Genomic DNA, 17,726 nt, shown 5'->3' with positions numbered 1-17,726 from the left:
TGCCGCTCCGAGGCTGGAGCAGCAATAAATAGCATTAGCTAGATGCTAACCGCTTAGCTAGCTAGCTTTTTCACTGTTCAGAGATCAGTATTTTCTAAATTTAGCACTTTTAATACTGCTGGAGCAGTATTATTAGAGTTAGATGCTAATCGCTAAGCGTTCACCGTTCAGAGGTGAGTTATTGGCCTGTAAGTGTGTGCTGCTTTGCCTGGCTAGCATTAGCTAGATGCTAAGCGCTAACTCTCTCAGAGGTGAGTTTTATCAGCCTGTAATCTGCTTGTTTACCGTGTTAAAACAAGCTACGGGGGACGAATCGCTAGCTAATATCTCACTGTCTTACCAGAACACGCAGGATTACTCAGTGTAACGCTGTCGTTTAAGTTTGGGTTAACTTTACTAGTTTAGGTGACTAGCTAGCGTGCTAGCGGATAGCTATGCTAACGCTGGTGCAGCAAGCCTTAGTGGACATCTGGAAATCTAAGCTTACTGTAAATAAACTGAATCACGTTACTCACCCAAATAAACAGTTTTCAGGAGAGGAATCTGTGTAGATTAATATCCGGCACTCGTTTGACTTTGAAATAGCTAGATTTGTATACTGAGACGCTCCACCGGCAAGCGACCACCCCCGGTGGGGGAAGGGAAACATGGCGCCACCCCTGTTCACTTTGATATAGGCACCCTTTCTAGTGTCACTTAACGCGCCTTATAATGCGATGCGCCCTATGTATGGAAAAATAGCAGAAAATAGGCGTTCTTTGATAGTGCGTCTTATAATACGGTGCGCCTTATAGTCCGAAAAATACGGTACATTTGAAGAATACAAAAATCAGGTTAACAACAGTGAATAATATAAAACCTCAAAGAAATTATTCAAGCAAACCTAACCTCTGGCTATACTCATAGTCTCAAAAACCCAGTAGCTTAAGCCAGATTTTGGCTTTCACTAGTAAGTCTGGGTAGGTTGAGAAAATAAACTATATGAAACCTCAAAGAATGTAATTGAGCAAGCTTAACTTCTGGCTATAACCAAAGAGTCTGGTAGGTTTTGTTCTTGCTCAAACAGACCAAGATCAGTGAAGAATTCAAAACCTTAAAGAATTTATTTAAGCAAGCCAGACTTTTGGCTATCAATAGTTTTGTCTGGTCTTAAACAGGTCAAACCAAAAAGGTCAAACCAATCATAGAGTCTAGTTGGTTTTTACCATTGATCAACCAAGCCAAAATCATTGAAGATTTTTAACCTTGAATATTATCAGGTATTACCAAACAGTCTGGTAGGATTTGTTCCATTGTTCAACCTGGGCTAGACAAAAAAAACACTCTATAGTATCACCTATCGCTTAACCAAGATAAAATTGTTGGAAAATAAAATGTTGAAGAACCGGGTCATGCAAGCTATACTTATGATACCACAAAATCTGGTAGGTTTTGATGTTATTCAATGAGTTATAAACTTTAAAAAATATAAAATCTCAAAGAAAGCCACACTCAAGCAAGCCATACTATTGAATATCACCAAATAGTCTGACTGAATTTGTTATTGCTCAACTAGGTCAAGAACTTTGAAACATACAAAGCCAGATTTCTGGCAAAACCAACTGGCAGGGAGTCCAGTTGGTTTTGCCATTGGTCACCCAAGCCAAGATCATTGAAGAACTGTAACTTTAAAGATCCCAGTCCCACAAACCAGACTTCTTGCTGTCATAGGTTTTGTCTTGCTCTACCAGTTCAAGAACCATACAGAATATAAAACAAGATCTAAGTTGAGCACATCAGATTTTGGCTATGACTAAAGAGTCAATGTTTGTTATTGATCAGCCAGACTTGAAGAGCCAGACTTTTTTGGCTATCTACAAAGTGTGGTAGTATTTGTTGTGGCTAATTAGACCAAAGCATTGAAGAATACAAAACCTCAAAGAACCAAACCAAGCAAGCCATACTTTTGGTTGTCGTTACAGAGTCTCAGAGTTTCACAAGCCACTGTTACCAGAGTCTGGTAGGGTCTATTGTTGTTTGACGTATCCAAGAACCGTATAAAGTGCAAAACTTAAAGAACCTGTGGAGCAAGAAAGACTGGCTATTGATAGAGAGTCTGGTAGGTCTTGTCATTCTTAAATCTGGCCAAAAATCTTGAGGAATAAAAAAACTCAAGGAACCAAGTGAGGCAAGCCAGACTAAACTTCTAGCGCTTCACTACTAGCGTTATATATATATATTGGATGCTTGAAGGGTTGTCCCAATTTTTTGGGGGGAGGATTTCACCCCTTCCCTTTGAAACTTTGTTCTAAGGGGAAGGGTTACACTTGAATATAAGGGGTAAGGGTAACAAAAGAGAAATAGGAATGAGACATTGGTAAGCTTTTTTTTGCCCAATCAAAAATTAAAAAAATGCAGAAAATACAAAATCTCAGACCACATTTTGTGTGACATTCATAGAACGTAGTACAAAAACTTTACAACAAAAACAGACCAGTGTGAAATAATGTAAAGAATGGCTCAACACCTTCCTAGTTTTAGTCACGCCAAAGAAACTCTTTTTTAACCAGACCTTTCTCCAAAAGATTTACTAAAAAGAGGGATTTCTAGACCTCAGAGAGATAAAACTCCAGACAAATAGAAAACTGCATTGAGAAAACTGGAAAAAAAAAAAAAAAAAACATCTTGAGAGCTGTTGAGACTCACAAATGATAAGATCTTCATTTGGAACGCAGGATATTCTGCACATATGGCTAAAGTAGCAGTGTCCCTCATAAGGATTACACTCGAAAACAAGGGGTAGAGGTACAAAAGAGAAATGGGATTAAGCCATTGGTTTGCTTTTTGTTGCCCAATCATGCTAAGAACACTGAAGAATACAAAACCTAAAATAAAGTAGTTTCGCAAGCCTGATTTCTGGCTATTACCAGAGTGCCTGCAGTAATTCCAAAATCTCAGATAATAATAATGTGTGACATCCATGGAAAGACTATTGTCAAAAACTAGCAATAAAAGTGCTACCACAAAAACAGACCAGTGTGAAACAAGGTAAAGAATGGCTCAACAGCTTCCTAGTTTCAGTAGCGCCAAAGAAGACTCCCTAAAAAAACCTCAGAGAGATAAAACTCCAGACTGGATCTAACCCACTCAAACCCATCACACGTTTCTATGTGTTTGTCGGATCATTGTGCATGTGAATATCTCTGTACTGTACGTGTTGTGATACATGTATATCTGTGTGTTTGTATATGTTTGTACGTGTGCTATGTGGCTCTTGCAGGAATTAGTAGAGATGACGGATATGGAGAATGATTCTGATGTAGGGGGCTTCTCCACACTGGAGGGCCACGGGAGGGCAGCCTCAATGCCCAAACTTAGTGCGGGCTTCCAGGTAAGCCTCTGATGTGTCTCATTTGCACGTGTCAGGATGCACTAGTGATTGTAGCAGTAGGGGCGCTGAAGAGAAGCCGATAATTCCAGAGATTCCAGAGTTAGCATTGGTTTGCTGCATGGTGATTCTTTTTGTAATGCATCAGGGTATCAGGGTGGGGTATGATGTTGTGTGGTTGAATGATTTGAGACCCTATAGAATTAAACGTGTAAAATGGTAAAACCAGCGGAGACCATCTCACAATAGATGAGTCAGGAGTTGCTTTAGACTTAGATATATCTCTAGATATATCTCTGCAACGCTGGGGACATGGCAAGGTGAGTTTTAATGCCTTTTAAAGGTAATACAGGCTATTTTGCTCAATGTTTCAGGTGATTTATCACATTTACTCTTTATTTTACACCAGGTTTAAAAAAAAATAGTTTGTAAAGTGGAGTTTTCTTGTAATATTTTTCCATGTTCATGTATCCAAGAATTAAAACCAAAGTGCAACACAATGGGTATTTGCTTTTGTCAAAAATGTGTCAAATAATATTCTTCTATTGTCTAATAATTTAGTAATTTCATACATGCCTTTGATACAGTCATACTTATAAAATAATGCACAATTTTCTATTGCTTCTATTTTCTAAGCAGTTTCCAAAAAAATCCATTTATTGCATTAAAACTAAGAGCATATCAGGACTGATTCAGATTTGTCTGAGCAGGGAATTCAGTAAAGTGTGCTGAAATCAGACCCGGTGGACTGGTGTTCCCTCTTACTGAACCTTTAATTTTTATTTTGTGGGTTATCACAGTGCTTCCTCTTGTCTAATTTGTCCGTCTGATCATTTTGTACTTGTATGCTGCTGTGCTGTGTTTTGTCTTGTCTGTTCTTGTCTTAATGTCTCATTTTTCCTAGTCTGTCCATCTCCCTGCTTCTTATATTTCACACTTTAAACAAATCTGTCCCTTTTCCTCTTCTGCTGTTTTTTCTTTAAAGCTTTTCTTATTCAAATTCAAATTCTGAGTTATTTAAATTAGTTGATTCCTGGTCATTTTATGCAACTATCTTTGAATGTGATATGATTGTTGGTGTCAGAAGCGCTGTTTTTGATATTTCTAGAACTTCTGATCTAGAAATAACTGATCATTTTAAAGATTTTTTTCTTTTCTCTTAATATGTAGAAGAGAATCGCCTTGTTAATCAAAAAGTTTAACAAAAAAAATACCTGACAGAAATATTTCAATAACTCGGATAACCACTCTGTATGGTTGTGGTGAGCAGAAAAGCAAAACGGAATTCTTAACAATGTCCAACCTTGAAGCCACTACAACAGTAGAAGACCACATTTGCTTCCAATTCTGTCAGTCAAAAACAAAAAAGAATCCTGATAGGTGTTGAGGCTCACAAATGGTCCTTGTGATCAAACCTGACCAGCATTAGATCCCAACTCGCTCATCCATGTCTTAATGGACAGGAGGGAAGATGAATTTGCCCAAAATCTCTTGGTATACTGAACCATTAAAATCCCAGGTCCTGCTGGAAAATGAAATCCACATCTCCATAAAAGTTGTCAGCAGAGGGAAGCATGAAAGGCTGTAAGATTTTGCGGGAAAACACTTGATAAAACACAGTGGATCAACACCAGCAGATGACATGTCTCTCCAAACCATCACTGATCATCAGTAAATTTTACGTTTTTATTTGTAAATCAAGGGAGCAGAGTCTGGAGGAAGAGTGGAGAGACACACAGTCCAAACTGCTCGAGGTCTAGAGTGAAGTTTCCACCAATCAGTGATGGTTTAGATAAAGAGACATGTCATCTGCTGGTGTTGATCCACTGTGTTTTATTATCAAGTCTAAAGTCAGTGCAGTTTTGTTTTCCCACAAAATCTTACAGCACTTCATGCTTCCCTCTGCTACTGACAACTTTTATGGAGATGCAGATTTCATTTTCCAGCAGGACTTGGCACACTGCCCACACTGCCAAAAGTGCCAATTGGTCTTATATAATATTCTAATTTTCTGAGACACTGATTTTGGGGTTTTCATTGGCTGTAAGCTGAGTTTCACTTTGAAATTTGAACTGAATTACTGAAATAACAGAAGTAACTTTTCAATGATATACTAATTTGTTAAGATGCACCTCTATATTTATATCTACGAGTGTAAGTCCTATACTTTTAAATAAAAAAGTAATAAAACTGAAATGACCAGGAATAAATGTCCATCTTTTTCTATATTTCTTTCTGTATTCATATTCTATTCAAACCCATCACTAAATCATCACATCACCAGTGTATTGTATATCAGCTTAGCCCTTTCTGCAGTCTTTACCTCCTTTCCACACACTCCTCTACTGTCGTATCAGTTTAATCACTCACACCCTTCCTCACTCTGATGCTCTGTATGTGTGTGTGTGTGTGTGTGTGTGTGTGTGTGTGTGTGAATCACCTGTGTGTGTGTGTGTGTGTGTGTGTGTGTGTGTGTGTGTGTGTGTGTGTGTGTGAATCACCTGTGTGTGCCCCTGCTCTCCTCACCTGTGTGTCCTCTTCCTGTCCTACAGCGGAGCCACTTACGCCACAACACCGGGACGTACCTAGCAGTATGTAAAACTGTTCAGACCCCCTCTCTTCTACTATCTCTCTTTTTCTCTCTCTCTCTCTAACCCTTTTCTTTTGTTCTCTGTGTCTCTCGCTCACACTCATCTCTGTGTCGGCCTATGTGTGCTTCGCTCATTCCAGTCCATGCTCTGGCAGCCTGTTACAGGGATATAACTCACATCATTTAACTCACGTAATGTTAGTTAAATATCTGATGAGTGATTTTAATTTGATCAGTCTGAGGTGATACTAATACATCATGGCCATGGTGTCTCATCATATCCTACTATCTCATGAAAATGCTAATTTGTTTTTTTTTTTTTTTTAGTTGGGGTTTTCTGAATTATATAGATGTTATTGTGTGTATTGTGTGTGTGTGTGTGTGTGTGTGTGTGTGTAGAGTGTGTGGATGTGTGTGAGTGCACAGAACCAGTCAAAACTTTGGACACACCTTCTCATTCAGTGTTTTTCTTTTTTTTTATTAAATACATTTTCTACATTGTAGATTAATAATAAAGACATGCATACAATTAAGGGACACATATGGAATTAGGTAGTAAACAGTAAAAAAAAATGTGTTTGTCCTCCACAATCAACAATCCCCTGATCTAAACCTGATCAACTGACATGGTGATTTGGGATGAGCTGGAGCTTCACAGCATGAAGGTGTTAAAAGCAGCAACTATTGTTCAGCACCTCCAGGAACTCCTTATTTCCAGATGCTGAGAAAACTATTCCAGGTGACTCCATCTAATAAAGACACTGAGATTAAAATACCAAGAGTGCGCAGATCTGCCTTCTAAAAATCTAAAGTATAAACCTATTCTAGTTTGTTTAACACGTTAACACGTTTTGTTTACAGAATAATTACACATGACTTTCTGTACAGTTTAATATAGTCTTCAATATTAAACTTACAATGTAAACTAAAGAAAACACATTGAATTAGAAGAGGTGTGTCCAGGCTTGTGACTGGTGCTGTATGTGTAGTGAACTGTGGATTCTGTTTAGTGGTGCAGGTAGTAGTGATGGTGCAATCCTCTCTTTCTGCGTCTTTCACTTGTACAGGGTTAGTGAAGGTCTTAATTGGCTTATTGAACAAAATTGAATATTTTATGCCTTTTTTGATACAGTTTATAAAGTCTAATAACATCTCTCACTTATGTGCACTCTTAAAAAGTAAAAGTACAATTCTGGGGCTGTCGCTATGGTTTAAATTCCCTTCTTTGCCATCAACAGCTGGATTCCGAGAGAGACAGTTGATAGAATTTCCCCAACTTATATCAAGGATCTGGTGCTTTCCTCCATTAGTAAGCCAGGAACATTTTACAGTAAGCATACATGAATGAACAGTGCGATAGAATGTCTTAAATAATTATTATTTGGCACTAGTTAAGACATGTTTAGCAATTCTTTAAGCGATTGCATGAAAATAACTTTTGTAGGATTATATAACCTTTAAAACACCTTAAAACATCACTCATAACAATCCTTTAAAGTATAATTTCGATACATACATTTTTATGAATGTATGCTGTTATGTGGGCCCTTTATTTTTATTGGTGTAGAAATAAAAACTAAATTCTACAGGAGTTTACAATATGATCGTTGACCATGGACAAGAAGATGCAGTCAGAGTGGATGCACAGCTTTGGAAGTGTTGTGCAGCTTGTGCCACAGTGTGGCACTAGTGAGTCAGTTTGTCTGAGACTGTACTGATGAGCTGACACCTGAAATCTTGTTTTTATCAAGCACTGGCCAAAACCTGGAAGAATCCAGCAGCAAACACTGTTCATTCAGTTATTTAGTAATTATTACTATGCCAATACCAAAGATGCATGAAGCTCTGGAAAAAAAAATAAGAGACCACTTCAGTTTTTAAATCAGTTTCTCTGATTTTGCTATTAATATGTTTTATTCTATAAACTAGAGCATTTATTTGCAGAAAATGAGAAATGGCTGAAATAACAAAAAAAGCTTTCAGACCTCAAATAATGCAAAGAAAACAAGTTCATATTCATCAAGATTAAAGAGTTAAAAAAAATCAAAATTTGTTGGAATAACCCTGGTTTTTAATCAGTTTTCAAGCATCTTGGCATCATGTTCTCCTCCACCAGTCTTACACACTGCTTTTGGATAACTTTATGCCTTTACTCCTGGTGCAAAAATTCAAGCAGTTCAGCTTGGTGGTTTGATGGCTTGTGATCATCCAGCTTTCTCTTGATTATATTCCAGAGGTTTTCAATTAGGTAAAATCAAAGATACTCATCATTTATAAGTGGTCTCTTATTTTTTTCCGGAGCTGTATTTAGTATATACAGTACATACAGTGGTATAAAAAGGGGCACCCCTGATAATTATAAATTCTTGTTAAATATATCATATATCAGATAAACACAGTGATATTTGAGAAGTGAAATTAGGTTAATATGATTTACAGAAAGTGTGCAAAAATTCTTTAAACTAAATTACACCAGGTCAAGTGTATTTTATCAGCAAACACTGATAAAATACATCAAAAAGAAAATATCATTTCTATCAGTTGATTGATTCTGGGTGCAACTATTTCTTTTGAAGATGAGCGTCATATAAGCTCTTATAATCTATAATAAAGACTCAGAAGGAAATAAAGGCCTGTGGGATTCTTCTCGGTGCTCTGGTTGCTGCTTGGCTTCGGATAGTTCTTTCAGTAACTATTCTCAGAACTTCATCTCTGAATGTTGAACAGCATCTCGATGACAGCATTCAAACAAGCGAGTGTTTGCATCGGACCATGACAGTGTTCCTCCTCCTGTTCTTCAGGACAAGTGTGTGTGTGTGTGTGTGTGTTAGTCGTAGGTGTGACCTGTGCATTGCTGTCTGAGTTAAAAGGTGTGTTTGTGTGTGTATGAGTGCATTAGGGGTGAGGACCACAGGGCATCTCACAGTATGATGTCACGATACGTTGCCACAATATTCCGATGCTTATTTACTTATTAACATGTTTATGTTTGTTATATTATTCAGTTAATATTGATATTAATATTGTTGGTGTCACATCATGATGCTAAGACAGCCCACAGCATGTTTTATCACTAGAGCAAAATAATATACACAAAAATGTACCTATTTTAAATGCATTCCAAACTGTTTTTTATAACACATTATTATTATTATTTATTAATTATATATTTGTTACTACTCTGTAATTCCTCTATCCTTTAAGCCATCATCTTAAATTTTGCCAAATTGGCTAAATTATACATTTTCAGCCCTTTGCACGCTGATTTTACTCACATTACATTACATTATATTACATTCTACACTAAAATATCTCCAAACAAACAACTTTTTATTCAAATCAACAGATAATTACTTACTCACTGTGGCTGCAGCTGCTGTGGGTTCATGGTAAGATGTGGAACTGGAATCCGGATCGGTGAAGTGTCTCATTTTTTGGAAGATTTATGGTACTTTGAAAGCTGTAAACCAATTTTTAATATCTTAATTACCTTAATATTGAACCTAATACTGATGTATCATTGGATTGGTCCCATCTTTATTCCTAATAAGCGAAAAACAGGAATTATTGAGTTATCGGAGTCAGTTTCACAGAATTTCGCAACAGATATTCTTCACCGCAGATTATAGCGCCCCCATGTGTAGTAATGAAGCAGTAACTTAATAACATATTTACATAATAATTAATTGTAGACAAAAAAAAATACATTATGATATCAATATTTTGTCCAACCCCTAGTGTGGGTGTGTGAGAGTGTGTGTGTGGGTGTAGGTGTGTGTGTTGTATCTGGCTCATTGTAGCCGGTCTCCATGCTGACCTGTCACTCTGGTGGCCGTGCTGTGTACTGCAGTCCTCAATTTAAGACGTTCTCTCTCTTCTCATCTCTTTCTCTCTTTTTCTGTCTCTTTCTCTATCTTTTATCATCAAGCCCATCACAGATATGAGCCCCATGCGGCGCTCGGCCTCCTCTCTGACCCCTCAGAGAGGTGGGCCGGAGGTCAGTCTGAGGGATTTGGATCTGGAACGGCCTCCGGTGACCCTCGCCCCCACCCTGATCACCCAGAGCCAGGAGAGAGAGAGGGAGAGAGCGCATCACCATCATCACCACCACCACCGCTGCCACCGCCGCAGAGAGAAGAAGCACAAATCACTGGACCGAGCCATCAGCGAGGAGCAGCTGGGCTCTGCTGGTGAGAATTTACCGTGACAACACAGACACATGCTCAGTTCTTCAGGTGTCTTTAACAGCCTTTTTATAATGTAAACAGAGACATTTAGAGAGGTTTGCTGTGAAATGCCTTGTTCTAGAAAAATTCACTCAAAGTCAGAATTGTTCACAGTGTAATCAGAAATTTGAAGCCTTTAATGTGTCAAGAATTTACCAAAACAGTACCAGTCAAAAGTTTAACACATCTTAAACTCAGTGTTTTTTCATTATTTTTCATTATTGCAAAGACCATCAAAAACATAATGATGAAACTGGCTCTCATCAGGACCGCTCCAGGAAAAGAAGAGCAAGTGTTTCCTCTGTTGCACAGGATAAAACCAGCCTCAGAGACCACAAGTTAACAGCTCCCCAGATAAGAACACCTAAATGCTTCACAGAGTAGTTCTATTTGTCCCGACCCACCAATTGAAAATCGCTGATTTAAACTATGCTGGCCAGACACTTGCAAATACCAATCACACAGTTTATTTACAAAGGGGCTAGGCTTACAGGAGTAGTATGGGACAGGCAGGGTCAGTAACAGTAAGGCAGCAAATATAAAGAGCATAACAGAGTGTAGTCAGGCAAAACAGGGTCATACAAGGTAAATCCAGCAAAGAGGGGGCAGGGTAAAAGTGTAGCCAAAAATACAAAAATGGTCGGCAAAAGAATAAGCATTAGAGAGAGCAAGGCAAAAATCGAGAGTCAGAAACAAAAACAAGTCAGTAAAAAGAGCTATAAACAAAGGAAATGCGTTGTAAAAGAGCTAGATAACTAGATTCAGTACTCTGCAGGGAACTGAGGGGTATGTTTACTAGACAGGCCAGGTGAAAACAATCAGTAACTGGGGGAGCGGGAACTCCATAGCGTGCATGCTGGGAATTGGAGTTTTTGTTGAGTAGCTCAGAGTCCAATATGTTAACTGACATTTTACACAACAATTAAAAAAATCTAAAACCATTTTTAAATTATCCCTCCAGACAGATACATTACACTCAATTGGTCTACAGACTTATTTTAGCAGGAGAGAGAATGAGATAAAACATAAAACATAGAGCACAATACCCAGAACCTGCATTGACCATCCAAGTCTCACAGACCCATCCTTCTCTGATCAGACTAATTATAAATGAATGATAAAGAGTCATTATACATCAATATAGGTCTAATATACCTGTTCAGGTGAATGGCCATGACACCAGATGGAAAATTGATAGTTAACAAGTTCATGAAAACCTTAGTATAGTCAGTAGTGGAAGGTGAGCAACTAGTCTGAGACAGGCGGCATGAAATGGACAATGGCAGCTGATCTGTGGTGGGTGATGGGAAAGCCTGAATCAGTAACTCAGAGGAAGTCAGAAAGATGGAATTATTTTTTGACTGGATTTGGATTTTGGATTTGACTGGATGTGAATGTAACAGCTGAACTAAAGGCAGAGAGCAATAAGGTAACATAGACACGGAGGCACCCTGAAACACTGGCATCCACCCACTCTACCATCCACAAACCTGAGTGACTGAGTGCAGCACCAGCATCTCAGTTTACCACAATTCCCTATGTCCATGAACTTCTGAATCTGCAACCTTTATCTTTATTCTTATTTTTAAATACTAAAAGCTAAACTAAACAAATACGTTTTCAGTCCTAGACGTAAAAAATCCTAAACATTCCTGGAAGGTTATTCCAGGTTGTTGTGGGGCTTTATATGATACTAAACATAACATAATATACAGCTTTGGAAAAAATAAGAGACGACTTAAAAATTATGAGTTTCTTTGATTTTACCAAATTGAAAACCTCTGGAATATAATCAAGAGGAAGATGGATGATCACAAGCCATCAAACCACCAAACTGAACTGCTTGAATTTTTGCACCAGGAGTAAAGCAGTATAAAGTTATCCAAAAGCAGTGTGTAAGACTGGTGGAGGAGAACATGATGCCAAGATGCAGGAAAACTTTGATTAAAAAACAGGACTATACCACCAAATATTGATTTCTGAACTCTTAAAACTTTTATGAATATGAACTTGTTTTCTTTGCATTATTTGAGGTCTAAAAACAAATCTTTTTTGTTATTTTAGATATTTCTCATTTTCTGCAAATAAATGCTTTAAGTGACAAGATTTTTATTTGGAATTTGGGGAAAATGTTGTTTATAGTTTATAGAATAAAACAACAATGTTCATTTTACTCAAACATAAACCTACTATACTGAAGTGGTCTCCTATTTTTTTTCAGAGCTATATGAAACAGAATATAATAACTTTATGCTCCTTTTCACCGAAACACAAAGTAAAGCAGAGACGAGGTTCAGATGTGAGGTATTGTACTGTAGGAGCATGTCACATTACTGTAACTTCTGTAAAACAACATGGCAACACTGTTTTACACAAACACTCCATCACAGACATTACTGTCCATAACACCTGCTGAGTGAAGAGCAGCTCCTGTGGAAAAAATCAGAGACGAAGTGATGAAACGAGTCAAAGTTACAAAACTGCAGCGTTTCTCTTTACAGTAATTCAGCTTATCTTTCTCAACAGTAACCTGTGCAGACATGAATGGAATGCTGGATCTCTGTAAACTCTTTAAACTGGATGCTATGGGAAGGAAATGTAGAGGATTTTCTGTGCCAACAAGACAGCGCATGGGTGGCAAATTAGTTTCCACATTAACCACAGAGAGAATATACAGTCATTTCACTGGATCTAGTGTAATGGGAACAATGCCAAATGTGAAATTAAGATAATTACATGTAGCGCATTAAAAATAATGATACTTAATTGAAGTTAAATATGTTTAGTTTTCTTTAACAGCTTGAGAACAAGCAGATGCTAACACTGCAATTATTTAAATGGGGAAAATAAACATACACATCGTAAGTGCTGCTAATTAAAGATATGCTTTCCACTTGTTTCATAAACAACATTTTTGGATGATTTAAAAAAGTAAAATAATTTTAAAAAATCAAGAACGCTTACCCCTCATATTCACCACTAGTGTTGCACAGTATACTAGAAAAGTCTCTCAAAACTTTGACATTAAAAAAAAAACAATTAAAATCCCCTCGTTATTTAGTACCAGTGCTTTAATCCAGTCAGCACCAGGTGCCACATTTGAAACAAAAATTGCAACTTGTCGTCTTGTCAGTGTAATACCTCAAGAAAGCCTCCACACATCAGCACAAAGCATATACACGGGTTGGACAATGAAACTGAAACACCTGTCATTTTAGTGTGGGAGGTTTCATGGCTAAATTGGAGCAGCCCGGTGGTCAATCTTCATTAATTGCACATTGCACCATTAAGAACAAAGTGTGAAGGTTCAATTAGCAGGGGAAAGGCCTCGGCATACTTCCAGCGAAACAAATTTTGTGAGCATTGCACGAAGTCAAGCGCGCTTTCAAAAGCTTTAGAGCTGGCATACTTTCTGCGTCTTCACTTTGCCTGTCTCTTATGCTCCACAACAGCAGGTGGTGCTGTGACATTAGTAAAGTTAAGTTTCATTCACCCATTGCGCTCTGTCTAGACAAGCTCAGGTATGTATTTCTCAATGAAGAATCATAAAGGTGACGGTAACGCTGTACATGCTCAGCGACTCTCTCTTCAAAATCGTCCATTTTTGTTTTCTTGGCACGGCTCTTTTTTTAACGACCAATCACAGGCGTTGTCGCGTGTGTTTGGCCGTGATGTTCGCCCAGCTTCCATGTGCATGACAGGGCGAACAAAGCCCCTGTACGACATCCGCGGCTGTTCGTTTTCTCCACAATTGTGTCACATTGTTATCTAAAGCCACGTGAACGTTGTCTCCGCATGAATTATGCCAAGACATTAAGAGCACAGTTTTGCTCAAAATATTGCAATGCACACAACATTATGGGTGACATACCAGAGTTCAAAAGAGGACAAATTGTTGGTGCACGTCTTGCTGGCGCATCTGTGACCAAGACAGCAAGTCTTTGTGATGTATCAAGAGCCACGGTATCCAGGGTAATGTCAGCGTACCACCAAGAATGACCAACCACATCCAACAGGATTAACTGTGGACGCTGTAAGAGGAAGCTGTCTGAAAGGGATGTTTGGGTGCTAACCCGGATTGTATCCAAAAAACATAAAACCACGGCTGATTAAATCACGGCAGAATTCAATGTGCACCTCAACTCTCCTGTTTCCACCAGAACTGTCCGTCACCACAATCAATTATTGTGCTCTAAAACCAGGTGTTTCAGTTTCATTGGCCAACCCCTGTAAATGTGCAAACATTTAAATAAACATGGTAACTTAAATAAACTGATGCTTTTAGATAGCAAATAAAGTCAGTACATTTCTTTAATCCATTTTTTTTATAAATTACTTTGATTGAGTCTGAATTATGCAGTCACAGAGTCCACTTAACTATCTCCAGACTTCAATTCATTATTATTTTATGTATTGTTATTGAATCGATGAATCCGATTAGTGGTGTCAATAAAAAAAAAAAAGATATTTTGAGTCGCCGGTTAGAATCCTGTCCTCGGTTAATGCCGTCTTACAGCCAGAACACTAAGCAGCCAGGCTAGGCTAAGCTAAGTTAATGCTGAGCTAAAGCAAGCTACGCTAACCTAACCACAGTCCAGCCAGCTAGCTAAAACCAACACCACCCAGGAAAACAAGCAGAAATGCTAAAATTCGCGGCTTTCACCTGAAGACGACTCCACAGAGCTGGAGAGGAGAGTATTAGCGTTATTTCACCCTCCTAACGTTACCATCTTCACTTATTTCCAATTTTGCTTTCAAGCTAACTTCCGTGGTGTTAGTCTGCCTGAACCATACACTGTATGTAGTTTGGCGGAAGGCTCAGTCCATATTAAAGCATATTCAAACTGAATTTCTTAAAGTTCTTTGATTTATTTTCTTTATTTATTTAGTAAAAAAAGAAACTGTTGTATAAAAGCAATAGAACACTCGAGGTCGTGTGTTATCGCGAATAACATCACGCCCTCTCGTGTTCTATTGCTTAATAATCATGAGAAACAGCACCTGTTCTTCTTCTTGTATGTGGTCTAGTGTGGTTTAGGCCTGGCAGACTGGATCATTTTTTATTTTACTATAATAACTCAAGGTATTTAATATATCACCAGGCTCTGGTAACTTGGTATTGTGATTCATTTGCATTAATTTACACATTAAATTTTATTTCCAGATTGATCATGTATGTGAGTTATTGTGGGAAAGTTAACAAAACAAATTCTAATATATTATGATTATTATTATATTCAGTTTTCAATGGCATGCCAAAAGTCATGGGATAGGCAGCAATTGTGGATTATTGAAGAAAAACAAAAGCAAACAGAATTGATTATTTTTTGGCATCTCTTTAAAGAACACTTTTTGGCAGCTTTGTTTTTCATAAGCTTTATTACAGAAAAAAAAAAAACATGCACACAAAGCTCTGGCCTTTGTGGAAAACTCCTGATTTCTGCTGCATAGCGCAGTGATTGAAATTCCGTATGGGATTATGGTGATCGGGTTATAGAGGCAGAGTCTCAGAGAGGTTGGGTGTAGGATTTACTGTGGCAGAGAAAGAGAGAGAGACTTTCAGAGCCCTGGAAGAAAATCAGCTTTTGTCTGGATTTGATTTTTGATTTTTGTTTCTTGCCACTCTGATGGAGGCTGCCTCTCTCCTTCCCCGTGGCTCACGAAACTCCTCCTCCTCCTCTTCTCTATCGCTCAGCCACTCTCTCTCTCTCTCTCTCTCTCTCTCTCTCTCTCTCTCTCTGTTAACTCTGGAGCTTAAGCATTCCCCGTGTCTGCTGTTAACCAGGCTTAGCAGAAGTCAGGACCTGCTGTCAGCAGCCTCCTCAGCTCTGTCTTCAGCCTTGCACTCAGCAGAATGCAGAAACTGTCTCATCAGTTAAAGATAGCTGTCTGCTGTGCTCTGAATGCTCTGCGCTCAAATTCCAGTATCTTTAATTTCTCTCTGACTGACGTAGCGCTGTCTCGATGACAGGAGTTTGTCAGTATTGACACTAGAATGTAGCAGAATGTAGTAAAATTCTTAATAGCAATCTGTCCACATCTTAGGCACCAAAGTATGAGCTGTATGTATTAGAAAATGCAAAATGCATTTTTTAACTCGTGTACCAGTCAAAAGTTTGGACACCTTAAATTTTTTAAGTGTTTTTTTCTTTATTTTTAAAAAGTTCTGCGATGTAGATGAAAGGAAACCTCCAGTGTAAAATTGACTTTTGGTGTAGTAAGACATGATAAAAATTACTTACCTTTTATAAATAGCACACCTCTGTTCTCTGACAGCGTTCTGAGATCCAGAACTTTGTCCAAATACCCCTCAGACTGGGTCAAAGTCACTGGGCCCCGATAAATCGTTTTTTCCACCGTTATCCAGCCTTAAAGTAGCTCCAAACCTCCTTGCTAGAATCTGGAGAGCCCTGACATTTAAAACGAGGCATTAATAACTTAAAAAGTGCACAAGAAGCTTATTAAAAATCATCCTATGACATTAGCTTCAGCTCTGAGCGCTGCCATCACTGAAAATAACATATAATATATATATAACATATATATAAATATGTATAGACTACACATAGTAGCCTGTGCCAGGAGGCAGGCTATGCAGAGTCTATGTATATATATATATATATATATATATATATATATATATATATATATATATATATATATATATATATATATATATATCTGTCATTATCAGTACACAGTGATGGTGGCTCTCGGAGCTGAAGCTTTTAAATGTATTAATGTTTATACATGTTACATGCAACACAATCAGATCTGACTCAGCGCTCAGTGCACATGCCTTCCTCACAATGTGTGAGTGGTCTGTGAGGGGTCTCTGGAAGTGATCAGGTCCTGCTCGGGCTGTGGAGTGTGATGGTGTTAATTAGTGTTGGTGGACTGCAGCTGACCTGCATCCTTCAGATAAAAGGCTCTGCTGGAGAGTGGGAAGACACTTGGTCCTAATTTATGGTGGCCTCTGTCCCGGTCAGCAAGAGCCGGAGTAGCCCCACTGGTCAACAGAGTGACCAAACAGAAGAACTGTCCACTCCACTGACCTCCACATAGTGCTGCTACTGCAGGAGTTTTTGCAGATCAGATTTTACTGTAGGTGTATTTAAACTGTAAGTGATCTGACCTGATCATGGGACATGTTCTCATAATAAAGATAAATGACTTATCTAATTGATATGCCTAAAAAAGAAGGAACATTTAATTAATATAGAAACTAGGTTTTGATTAGCAATTTAAACACAATGTCATTACTGTCAAATTCTTTTTAGTTATGCAGAAATGTTGTTAAATCTCATAACTAAGACTTACTACCCCTTTCTCTCTCTCTCTCTCTCTCTCTCTCTTACACATGCGTGCAGCCACCGATGTGCATAAACACATTCATTTTTGTTGTAAAATTTAATATTGTTCTGTGTGAAGCAAATGAGAATATTAAAACTCAGCACCATATATAATCATCTATTTAGTATGGGAATGATGTGGGGGCTGGTGATGGAAAAGGGGTAGAAAGGGGTTCAATTAAAAAAGAATA

At 38.1% G+C, this 17,726-nt stretch overlaps 1 protein-coding gene across 6 annotated transcripts in view; it reads left to right on the top strand.

The window, feature by feature from the left end:
• cacna1bb (calcium channel, voltage-dependent, N type, alpha 1B subunit, b) overlaps positions 1-17,726 on the top strand; it is a 337,484-nt gene that overhangs the window by 313,199 nt on the left and 6,559 nt on the right. For 4 of the 6 annotated variants that reach the window (XM_049466430.1, XM_049466432.1, XM_049466427.1 and 1 more), the window contains 3 exons: positions 3,260-3,370; positions 5,920-5,958; positions 9,886-10,147. In XM_049466430.1, the coding sequence (XP_049322387.1) occupies positions 3,260-3,370; positions 5,920-5,958; positions 9,886-10,147 (412 nt within the window). The remainder of the gene's footprint in view (positions 1-3,259; positions 3,371-5,919; positions 5,959-9,885; positions 10,148-17,726) is intronic. The other 2 variants (XM_049466429.1, XM_049466431.1) reach the window with 2 other exon arrangements.

The sequence above is a fragment of the Astyanax mexicanus genome, chromosome 17, assembly GCF_023375975.1.
Source record: "Astyanax mexicanus isolate ESR-SI-001 chromosome 17, AstMex3_surface, whole genome shotgun sequence".
Lineage (NCBI taxonomy): Eukaryota > Metazoa > Chordata > Actinopteri > Characiformes > Acestrorhamphidae > Astyanax > Astyanax mexicanus.
The sequence above is the reverse complement of the archived record's forward strand: the minus strand, read 5'-3'. Positions and strand labels throughout refer to the sequence as shown.